This window comes from Pristiophorus japonicus, chromosome 6, assembly GCF_044704955.1.
Source record: "Pristiophorus japonicus isolate sPriJap1 chromosome 6, sPriJap1.hap1, whole genome shotgun sequence".
Classification (NCBI taxonomy): domain Eukaryota; kingdom Metazoa; phylum Chordata; class Chondrichthyes; family Pristiophoridae; genus Pristiophorus; species Pristiophorus japonicus.
In genome coordinates this window covers 210,762,429-210,774,922 of record NC_091982.1, presented here as the reverse complement: position 1 = coordinate 210,774,922, position 12,494 = coordinate 210,762,429, and the positions used below count along the sequence as shown (strand labels likewise).

General features: G+C 45.9%; 1 protein-coding gene across 2 annotated transcripts in view; it reads right to left on the bottom strand.

The window, feature by feature from the left end:
* The window catches only part of LOC139265370 (uncharacterized), a 99,261-nt gene extending 91,309 nt beyond the window's left edge, over positions 1-7,952 (bottom strand). For both annotated transcript variants that reach the window (XM_070882342.1, XM_070882343.1), the window contains exon 1: positions 7,828-7,952. In XM_070882342.1, coding sequence (XP_070738443.1) covers positions 7,828-7,865 — 38 coding nt within the window. In that variant the 5' untranslated portion in view covers positions 7,866-7,952. The remainder of the gene's footprint in view (positions 1-7,827) is intronic.
* Positions 7,953-12,494: the final 4,542 nt, after the last annotated feature.

Here is a 12,494-nt window from a genome sequence, read left to right as displayed (position 1 = left end):
AGCTAAATCAGTGGTGGTATTACTAACCCACAGTGGGGCTCATCTAAATGCAATGGACCTAATATTTCTTCCATCAAACACAGTCTCTGTGATGCAGTCAATGGAGGCTGGATGGATTTATGTTATGAAACAATACTATAAGAAATGTTGTGATGTGTAAAATGATGGCATGCATGATGCTGGCATGTCATTTACAGCAGATGTTCTGCAGGCATTTTATATAATCTTTCATTGTGTGAGGAGCTGAAAGCAGAATCCATTGCCAACTTATTTTGGCACTGTAAATTCTTCCCACCAGCAGAGGAAGAAACTTCATCTGATACAGCCAAGGATTCACAGAGGGACCAACAGCTCACTCTAAAGCAGTGAACCTCTTCCCGCAAATGGGTTACCTATTGCGACTGCCATAGATAATGAGCTTTCAATCTATTGTCATCAACAACAACTTGCATATATAGCACCTTTAACTTAGGAAATCATTCCAAACACTTCATAGGCGCACAATTAGACAAAAATTGAGCCCGAGGCAAAGAAGGAGGTACTGGATGGGTGATTAAATGCTTGGTCAAAGAAGTAGGCTTAAAGGAGTGTTTTAAAGGTCGAGAGTTGGAGAGGTTTAGGGAAGAATTCCAAAACTTAGGATTCACAAGAGGCCAGAATTGGAGGAATGCAGAGTTCTCAGAGGATTATAGGGCTGGTGTTGATGAGGAAGTGCTGGCATCCAGATTGTTGACCAACATAAAATTGCTGACATTGTGATGGAAGCTGCTAATGGGAATGAGAGTGAGGAAGAAGCTCAGGCGAGTATTTCTAGTGAGCAAATGGAGGTAGGGGCCACAGCCTTGGAGTCTAATTCTGTGCAATTTCTAATGAAGTAGCTGACAACTAAGCAGATGCCCAGATTGAAATTTTCTCTGCGCTAAAGAGAATGGACAATATTATGGAAAATGTGTTATCAGCAAGAAGCAAACCTCACTAAATAATTTACAAAGTGGCTGAACTTTGCATTGCACAGATTGTACAGCGCATTTTAAAAATTGCTCTGAAGTTTGTCAGTGTTCCTGTACATATGCAAACAACAAACAAGCAAAGATCAGCTGGTCTGTCAAGCTTGCCCCATACTTTCATGGTGGAACTTCTGCACACCATGACTGCCATCCAGCCTCACCAGCCAACCGCACATTCTCCTGGGAAATGCAAAAGTGCAGAGAAAAAACAACTTGGAAATTCTTCTCTGACCCCCAAAGGTAATCAAACGATTTCCAGGAGACATTAGTGACTGGGAGCTACATCAATCAATACCTCACCTACATTTTATACATAGTGATGTCGGCCGCAGTTAGGAACTCAACCAGTTCCCTTTTAAATGTTTGCTGCAAATCCACACACTGCATGAGCTGGCAACTCTGTGAAAAGTTCAGTACCTCCTGACATCTAGCCTAGTTTTTTGCTTAAGCGATTTACACTCGTATCCTATGGTTCTCCCAAACTAAATCAACTAGCCGATCCACATGGAACAAATCTAATCCTTTCATTATTTGAAAAATCTTCTCAAAGTCTGCTTTGAGAGTATGAACCTGCAGCGCTCTACGTCTCGTGGTAATTGAGAGCCTTCAAACTAGGCACCGATCCAGCAGCCCTCCTCTGAACCTTTTCCAAGGCTTCTATATTACCCACAATGGGGATGCAAAGTGAGCATAGTATTCAAGAGAAGGCCTAACCAAGACCTTATGCAAGGGCAATATAGTATATTTTGGTTTGTATCAGATTGTCGGGGTAATACATCCGAGCACTGTCTTTGCGGTGCTTCAAAATGCAAATTTAGTGGTGCTGGACAAATGTGATGCATGTGCTACCTTTACCCATAAACTCGACTGTCCAGTTAAATGGAAGTTTTATTCACTAATATCTGGACTTTTGTGGATGGTATTGTTGTGTATCTGTAAAGCATGCACTCCCATGTTCTGCCACCAGGGGGCTCATCCCCTGAAGTCCCAAGGGATCCAGCATCCCTTGGGAGCATTGTATATAAGCTGGCCCCTAAGGTCTGTTCCTCACTCTGGAGTGTCTTATTAAAGACTGAGGTCACTGCTACTTTAACCTCCCTCTGTGCAGCCTCATCTGTGTTAGGAACACAATAACTGACAACGAGAATACGAATCCAACACAACAGTGCAGCAAACTGTGGGCATCCTGGAGAAGTTCTCAGAGAGTGAGGACTGGGAAGCCGATGTCGAACGCCTAGACCAGTACTTTGTAGCCAACGAGCTGGATGGAGAAGGAAGCGCTGCAAAAAGGAGAGTGGTCCTCCTCGCAGTCTGCGGGGCACCAACCTACAGCCTCATGAAGAATCTTCTGGCTCCAGTGAAACCCACAGATAAGTCGTATGAGGAGCTGTATACACTGGTTCGGGAGCATCTTAGCCCAAAGGAGAACATGCTGATGGCAAGGTATTGGTTCTACACGTGCCAGCGGTCTGAAGGTCAGGAAGTGGCGAGCTACGTCGCTGAGCTAAGGCGACTTGCAGGACAATGTGAGTTTGATGGCTACCTGGAGCAAATGCTCAGAGACTTTTTTGTACTGGGCATTGGCCACGAGACCATCCTACGAAAACGTTTGATTGTAGAGACACCGACCCTTAGTAAGGCCATTGCAATTGCACAGGCGTTTATGTCCACCAGTGATAACACCAAACAAATCTCTCAGCACACAAGTGCTAGCAATATTCATAAATTAACTGGAACTGTGTTTGCAAGCAGAAATGTACAGGGCAGAACCTACGAGCCTGCAACTGCCAGCAGGCCTCAGGTGACCCAGATGACTCAGAGTCCCCAACAAAGGATGACTGCAAGGCAATTCACACCTTGTTGGCATTGTGTAGGCTTCCATTCAGCCTATTCATGCCGCTTCAAAGGGTATGTTTGCAAGAGCTGTGGAACAATGGGGTATCTTCAACGAGCTTGCAAACGAGCTGCAAGCTCTGCAAAACCTGCTAACCACGACGTGGCAGAGGAAGATCGGTCCATGGTGGATAAAGCAATTTTGAGCCTCAGAGAGAGGAGGCAGATGCTGAAGTACACGGGGTGCACACATTTTCGACGAAATGTCCACCTATAATGCTAAACGTAAAATTGAATGGCTTACCCGTAGCCATGGAACTGGACACTGGCGCTAGCCAATCCATCATGAATAAAAAGATTTTTGAGAAACTGTGGTGCAACAAAGCATTCAGATCAGCCCTGAGCCCCATCCACAGGAAACTGAGAACGTACGCCAAAGAGCTTATCACTGTCCTGGGCAGCGCCATGGTCAAGATCACCTACGAGGGCACGGTGCACGAACTGCCACTCTGGATTGTCCCGGGCGATGGCCGGGACTGCTTGGAAGGAGCTGGCTGGGCAATATCCACTGGAACTGGGATGACATCCGAGCGCTATCACATGTCGATGAGGCCTCATGCACCCAGGTTTTGAACAAATCTCCTTCACTTTTTGAGCCAGGCATTGGAAACTTTTCCGGGGCGAAGGTGCTTGATCTCAGAGGCCCGACCCATTCACCACAAGGTGCGAGCGGTACCTCACATGATGAGGGAAGAGAGTGGAAATCGAGCTGGACAGGCTGCAACGCGAGGGCATCATCTCCCCAGTGGAATTCAGCGAGTGGGCCAGCCTGATTGTTCCAGTACTCAAAAGTGATGGCACGGTCAGGATTTGCAGCGATCATAAAGTAACTATTCATTGTTTCTTGCTACAGGACCAATACCCACTACCTAAGGCAGACGACCTATTTGTGACGCTGGCAGGAGGCAAGACGTTGACCAAGCTCGACCTGACTTCGGCCTACATGACACGCAGGAGCTGGAGGAGTCTTCGAAGGGTCTCACCTGCATCAACATGCACAAGGGACTGTTCATCTACAACAGATGCCCGTTTGGAATTCAGTCTGCTGCAGCGATCTTCCAGAGAAACATGGAGAGCCAACTCAAGTCGGTACCACACATGGTGGTCTTTCAGGATGACATATTGGTCATGGGTCGGGACACCGCCAAGCACCTACAAAACCTGGAGGAGGTCCTCCAGCAACTGGATCGCGTGGGGCTGCGGCTGGAGAGGTCAAAATGAGTCTTCATGGCAACAGAAGTGGAGTTTTTGGGGAGAAAGATCGCAGCATTCGGCCCACAAATGTCAAGACAAAGGCAATCAGGAATGCGCCCAGGCCACAAAATGTCATGGAGCTGCGGTCATTCCTGGGACTCCTCAACTATTTTGGTAACTTCCTACTGGGGTTAAGCACCCTTTTAGAGCCCCTACATGTGTTATTGTGCAAAGGTGAGAACTGGGTATGGGGAAAAAAACAAGTAATTGCTTTTGAGAAAGCCAGAAACATTTTATGCTCCAACATGCTGCTTGTATTGTACAACCCGTGTAAAAGACTTGTGCTAGCATGTGACACGTCGTCGTACGGAGTCGGGTGTGTATTACAACAAGCTAACATTGCGGGGAAGTTGCAACCTGTCGCCTATGCTTCTAGGAGCTTGTCTAAGGCTGAGAGGGCCTACAGCATGATTGAGAAAGAGCCATTAGCATGTGTGTTCGGGGTAAAGAAAATGCATCAGTACCTGTTTGGCCTTAAATTTGAGCTGGAAACCGATCACAAGCCCCTCACATCCTTGTTCGCTAAAAACAAGGGGATAAATACTAATGCCTCAGCCCACATACAACGGTGGGCACTCGCGCTATCAGCTTATTTTCAAATGCTTCCATGACCATCCGCAACAGGCCAGGCACCGAGAACTGTGCGGATGCTCTCTGTCGGCTACCATTGCCCACCACGGGGGTGGAAATGGCGCAGTCTGCAAACTTGTTGATGGTGGCGCAGCCCGCAGACTTGCTGATGGTCATGGAAGCATTTGAAAATGATAAATCACCTGTCAAGGCTTGCCAGATTAAGACTTGGACCAGCCAAGATCGTCTGCTGTCCCTAGTAAAAAAACTGTGTATGCATGGGAATTGGGCCAGCATCCCCGTTGAAATGCAAGAGACAATCAAGCCGTTCCAGCGGCGAAAGGACGAGCTGTCCATTCAGGCAGATTGCCTGTTGTGGGGTAACCGCGTAGTGCTATCAAAAAAGGGCAGGGAGACGTTCATCTTGGATCTCCCCAGCACACACCCGGGTATAGTAATGATGAAAGCGATAGCCAGATCCCACGTGTGGTGGCCCGGTATCGACTCTGACTTAGAGTCCTGTGTACGGCAATGCAGCGTGTGTGCTCAGTTGAGCAACGCGCCCAGAGAGGCATCACTAAGTTTGTGGTCCCGGCCCTCCAGACCATGGTCGAGGATCCATGTCGACTATGCAGGCCCATTTCTTGGTAAAATGTTCCTGGTGGTGGTGGATGCTTTTTCAAAATGGATTGAATGTGAAATAATGTTGGGAAGCACCGCCACTGCCACCATTGAAAGCCTGAGGGCCATGTTTGCCACCCACAGCCTGCCTGATATACTGGTCAGTGACAACGGGCCATGTTTCACCAGTGCCGAATTTAAAGAATTCATGACCCGAAATGGGATCAAACATGTTACCTCGGCCCCGTTTAGACCAGCCTCCAATGGGCAAGCAGAGCGGGCAGTGCAAACAATCAAATAGAGCCTTAAACGAGTCACAGAAGGCTCACTCCAAACCCGCCTGTCCCGAAAACTGCTCAGCTACCGCACGAGACCCCACTCGCTCACAGGGGTGCTCCCGGCTGAGCTACTCATGAAAAGGACACTTAAAATCAGATCTTGCTGGTTCACCCCAACCTGCATGATCAGGTTGAGAGCAGGTGGCAGCAACAAAATGTAAACGATGGTCGCGCCACTGTGTCACAGGAAATTAATCTGAATGACCCTGTGTATGTGCTAAACTATGGACATGGTCCCAAGTGGATCACGGGCATGGTGATAGCTAAAGAAGGGAATAGGGTGTTTGTAGTCAAACTAGACAATGGACAAATTTGCAGAAAGCACCTGGACCAAACGAGGCTGCAGTTCACAGACTACTCTGAACAACCCACAGCAGACACCATCTTTTGAGAGCCCACAACATACACCCAAAGGATCAACAATACCATGCCGGACCAGGAAATCAAACCCATCACGCCCAACAGCCCAGCAAGGCCAGGCTCACCCATCAGCCCTGCAGGGCCAACAACACGCCAGCACAGCGAGGGCACAGCCAACACACCAGAACAGACATTTGTACCGAGGCGGTCCACCAGGAAAAGAAAGGCTCCCGACCGCCTCACCTTGTAAATAGTTTTCACTTTGACTTTGCGGAGGGAGTGATGTTGTGTATCTGTAAAGCATGCACTCCCATGTTCCGCCACCAGGGGGCTCATCCCCTGAAGTCCCAAAGGATCCCAGCATCCCTTGGGAGCACTGTATATAAGCCTGCGCCTAAGGCCTGTTCCTCATTCTGGAGTGTCTTAATAAAGGCTGAGGTCACTGTTACTTCCCTGTGTGCAGCCTCATCTGTGTTAGGAACACAATAGGTATTATACGAAACACAATAGGTATTATACGAGCATATTTGTTTATTTTCTTATCATTTCCAGCACAGAAAAGCAGTATCATTCACTGCAAATAAGCAGCAACTGGCGAAGTCACTATTCTGGAATGGATGGTTCTAGCACAGGAAATCAAAAACACCAGCGATAAGCACTACAGCTACTCTGGTTACGGGCCAGCAATTCTAATTTTGTTTCCCGCCCTATCGTTTTCGATTGAATACAACTTTTACTCTTGCTGTCTTATGTCTTATTTGTAAATTGAGAATTATAGCGGAGTGTTCTTCAATCGTCCGTTACTGACTTCAACGTTGAAAAGCAGCAAGTCTGCAATCTGCAGGATTCCCTTCGCTGCACTGTGCAATCAACAACTGGCAGGAAATATACATGTAAAGCTAACAACTGCTTCAACTACAGGAACGTCACTGGCTAGATTTAAACCTGTACAGTATCTGGCCATCTGTGCAAATGAGTATTCCTGGTAATCGTTGGTCTAAACCCAACTCACAAAGCATATCCAGCAGATACTTGAGTGCACGCCTCCAAAACCAGTAGCTTGTGCAAGAAATAATTGTTTTCGCAGGTAGAGAGGGAATATTTGCAGCGCGTACTAAAATGTAGCTATTAATTTGCATTCACGGGATTCCTGGAGCCGTGGGTACATTTCTCCAGATGTATCCAGGTGATAGAAACACGTGCCCACTGAACAGGCACAGGTGGGACGCTGCAGCCACTGGCCGCCTTGTTGCTCAGCTGCCTGTTTGCTGTAAATAAAAGCACATCACCTGCCCCACAGGTGAGCTTCTCAGCAATACCCACAACGGACCTTTTCCTGGGGGAGCGGGGGTGTTTTCGCAGAAAGAAATCCATCTACTGTCATTGTTAAATACACAAGGGGTGCTATCAGTGTGGAGTTTGCTGATTACGACCTCCGATTGTAGCATTAATAACAAGTCTTTGTTCCAAAAACATGGCGCCAAGGACAGTATGCAACACCACGTTACTCGGTGAATCTCCAAAACAATAACAATGGGACCCAGCTTCCACAGCTACAGGAACTTAGCCACACAAATAAAGAGAACAAAACTTCTGCAACCCCCACCCACCCCCCCTAAATTATCCACCTTTTCAACAGCCTTTATGAATATTTTACTGTAATCAGGCATGTGCTGTTAAAATTGTAAACTCAATTATATTCAACGGCTTGTTATGATCAACGCGTTACACACACACGGCACATGTAATTTATCGTGTATATATAAACCGAAGTCCCCACTGACCTGGCTTGCATTTCTTCAATTGAGCAATTTGCAACCATTTCTATCCATTAAATGCATAAGATAGTAGTCGGTGCTAATGATTTTAAAAGGGGATGGCGCGAACGACGTGGAACTCCTCCTCCAGTAAGGACAATTGGAACGGCAGAGAGGCGGGGGTGGAGGGGACAGAGAAAGCCATGCAGGCAATGAGAGCTGTTATTGAATAGACAGGAAGCAGGGTGAATAAACGGAGAGCTGTAACTTTGCCAGCGCTCTTAGTGAACACAAGGAAACGTCTGGAGTACAATGAAAGCGGAGAGTGAATACTGAGCTGTGAGAAAAACGAGACTTAGTAGTGCAGTGCTTTAGGTGTAGAGCAGATTTCACTGTTGGGTTCTGTGCCGGTAGTCACCAAAGACCCAGCTGGTGAAAAGTTACTGACGCTGTCTCATAAAATCCCTTTTTGAGAATCGTTTTTTTTTTGCGAAGGGAGAGCAGCCCAGTTTTTTTTTATCACAATTACACCACAAACGAATGTTTCAACATAATGGTTTTCTAAATGCTTTTCCACAAAGATTGGATTTCTGTGGAGGAGGATTTCCTGGCGTGTATAAGGGATGGTTTTCTAGACTAATATGTCGAGGAACCAACTAGCGAGCAGGCCATCCTAGACAGGGTCTTGTGTAATGAGAGAGGATTAATTAGCAATCTTGTCGTGCGAGGCCCCTTGGGGAAAAGTGACCATAATATGGTAGAATTCTTCATTAAGATGGAGAGTGACACAATTAATTCAGAGACTAAGGTCCTTTTCAGAATGGCAGGCAATGACTAGTGGGGTACCACAAGGTTCAGTGCTGGGACCCCAGCTATTTACAATATGTATTAATGATTTAAACAAAGGAATTGAATTTAATATCTCCAAGTTTGCAGATGACACTAAGCTGGGTTGCAGTGTGAGCTGTGAGGAGGATGCTAAGAGGCTGCAGGGTGACTTGGACAGGTTAGGTGAGTGGGCAAATGCATGGCAGATGCAGTATAATGTGGATAAGTGTGAGGTTATCAACTTTGGTGGCAAAAACAGGAAGGCAGATTATTATCTGAATGGTGACAGATTAGTAAAAGGGGAGATGCAACAAGACCTGGGTGTCATGGTACATCACTCATTGAAAGTAGGCATGCAGGTACAGCAGGCAATAAAGAAAGCAAATGGCATGTTGGCCTTCATAGCGAGAGGATTTGAGTATAGGAGCAGGGAGGTCTTGCTGCAGTTGTACAGGGCCTTGGTGAGACCACACCTTTGTTGTGTGCAGTTTTGGTCTCCTAATCTGATGAAGGTCATTCTTGCTATTGAGGGAGTGCAGCGAAGGTTTACCAGACTGATTCCCGGGATGGCAGGACTGACATATGAAGAAAGACTGGATCGACTAGGCTTATATTCACTGGAATTTAGAAGAATGAGAGGGGATCTTATAGAAGCATATAAAATTCTGATGGGATTGGACAGGTTAGATGCAGGAAGAATGTTCCCGATGTTAGGGAAGTCCAGAACCAGGGGTCACAGTCTAAGGATAAGGGGTAAACCATCTAGGACCGAGATGAGAAGAAACCTTTTCACCCAGAGAATTTTGAACCTATGGAATTCCCTACCACAGAAAGTTGTTGAGTCCAGTTCGTTGGATATATTCAAAAGGGAGTTAGAGGTGGCCCTTACGGCTAAAGGGATCAGGGGTATGGAGAGAAAGCAGGAGTGGGGTACTGAAGTTGCCTAATCAGCCATGATCATATTGAATGATGGTGCAGGTTCGAAGGGCCGAATGGCCTGCTCCTGTACCTATTTTCTATGTTTCTATGTTTTTTTATATCATCATCATAGGCAGTCCTTCGAAATCGAGGAAGACTTGCTTCCACTCCAAAAATGAGTTCTCATGTGACTGAACAGTCCAATACTGGAATTACAGACTTTGTCGCAGGTGGGACAGACAGTTGTTGGAGGAAAGGGTGGGTGGGGAGTCTGGTTTGTTGCACGCTCTTTCCGCTGCCTGTGTTTGTTTTCTGCATGCTCTCCGCGATGAGACTCGAGTTGCTCAGCGCCCTCCCACTTTCTCCACTTCGGGCGATCTTTGACCAGGGACTTCCAGGTGTCGGTGGGGATGTTGCACTTTATCAAGGAGGCTTTGAGGGTGCCCTTGAAATGTTTCCTCTTTCCACCTGAGGCTCGCTTGCCGTGTAGGAATTCCAAGTAGAGCGCTTGCTTTGGGAGTCTCGTGTCAGTCATGCGAGCAATGTGGCCCGCCCAACGGAGCTGGTCAAGTGTGGTCAGTGCTTCGATGCTGGGGATGCTGGGGATGTTGGCCTGATCGAGAATACTGATATTGGTGCATCTATCCTCCCTGGGGATTTGCAGGATCTTGCGGATCCTGCAAATAAGCTACTTAAAAGCAAAACATACGTTCATAGGCTGTCGCTACATATTTTTAAATGGGAAAATGTTTGCTTTAAAAAAAACAGTAATTATTTTCCTGAGCATTTGTAAATGCCCGCATGCCAATACTTTTAATTAACATTAGGATAGGGTATCCTGAATGGAGATGGTGATGTGCTTTGGCCTCTATCATAGACAAGATAGAGGCAGAGAAGTTGTTTCCACTGGTCGGGGAGACTAGAACTAGGGGGCACAGCCTCAAAATACGGGGGAGCCAATTTAAAACCGAGTTGAGAAGGAATTTCTTCTCCCAGAGGGTTGTGAATCTGTGGAATTCTCTGCCCAAGGAAGCAGTTGAGTCTAGCTCATTGAATGTATTCAAATCACAGATAGATAGATTTTTAACCAATAAAGGGAATTAAGGGTTACGGGGAGCGGGCGGGTAAGTGGAACTGAGTCCACGGCCAGATCAGCCATGACCTTGTTGAATGGCGGAGCAGGCTCGAGGGGCTAGATGGCCTACTCCTGTTCCTAATTCTTATGTTCTTATGTTCTTATGTTCTTATTGCTCTCAGAGGTGTAGCATCAGTGACACACACCAGGTCACCATCTCTCCCTTTCAGTGCCCGAATGGTGTGGGATGGAGGCACCAAAAACTATCACCACACAGCTCACTAAATAGATCAAAATAAAAAGTGTGACATAATATGTGGTCAGAATCATCTTGGAAAAGCCATAAAGCTTGTAAAAGGGATCTTTGAATTATCAGTTTCCTTTAAATACCTTACTTTGATCAGTAATATTTTTTGTTAGAAGGTGAATGAAAAAGCACTGTGCCACCTTGTCAACACTCCTCAAATTCCTCAATCTAAAAATGTTGAGCAACAACCTTGAGTATGATCTGATAGCCATTACAGAGACGTGATTGCAAGGTAACCAAGGCTGGGAACTGAATATTCAGGGTTATTTGAAATTTCGGAAGGATAGACAGAAAGGAAAATGAGATGGGATTGCTCTGTTAATAAAGGATGAGATCTGTGAAGTAGTGAGAAATGATATTGTCGCAGAAGATCAAGATGTAGAATCAGTTTGGGTGGAGGTAAGAAATAAATAATAAGGGAAATAAGTCACTGGTGGGAGTAATCTAATAGGCCCCCTAACAGTAGCTACATTGTAGGACAGAATATAAATCAAGAAATAATGGAGGTTTGTAAGAAAGGTACAACAATAATCATGGGTGATTTTTAATCTTCATATAGATTGGACAAATCAAATTGGCAAAGGTAGCCTTGAGGATGAGTTCCTAGAGTGTATTCAGGATGGTTTCTTAGAACAACACATTGTGGAACCAACCAGGGAGCAGGCTATTTTAGTTCTGGTAATGTGTAATGAGATACACAAGGGAAGTTGTGTTTGACAAATTTATTCGAGTTTTTTGAGGATGTAACTAGCAGGGTAGATAAAAGGGACCCAGTGGATGGAGTATACTTGGATTTCCAAAAGGCATTCGATAAGGTGCCACCTAAAAGGTTATTACAGAAGATAAGGGCTCATGAGATTGGAGGTAATGTATTAGGATGGATAGCGGATTGGCTAACGGACAGAAAACAGTGAGTAGGGATAAACGGGTCTTTTTCAGGTTGGCAAACTGTAACTAATGGTGTGTCGCAAGGATCAGTGCTGGGGCCTCAGCTATTTACAATCTATATTAATGACCTAGATGAAGGGACTGGGTGTAATGTATCCAAGTTTGCTGATGATACGAAGCTAGGTGGGCCAGTAAGCTGTGAGGAGAATACAAAGCATCTGCAAAGGGATATAGATAGACTAAGTGAGTGGGCAGTAAGGTGGCAGATGGCGTATAATGTAGGGAAATGTGAGGTTATTCACTTTGGTAGGAAGAATAGGAAACCAGAATATTTTTTAAATGGTGAGAAACTTTTAAATGTTGGTGTTCAGAGAGATTTGGGTGTCCTTGTGCGAGAAGCACAGAAAGCTAGCTTGCTGAGAGGTTGTTTCCCCTGGCTGGAGTGTCTAGAACTAGGGGGCACAGTCTCAGGATAAGGGGTCGGCCATTTAAGACAGAGATGATGAGGAATTTCTTCATTCAGAGGGTTGTGAATCTTTGGAATTCTCTGCCCCAGAGGGCTGCAGCTGCCGATTTTCTGAATATATTCAAGGCTGCGATAATTGGATTTTTGGAGTCTAGGAGAATCAAGCAATATGGAGATCAGACAGGAAAGTGGTGTTGAAGTTGATGATCAGC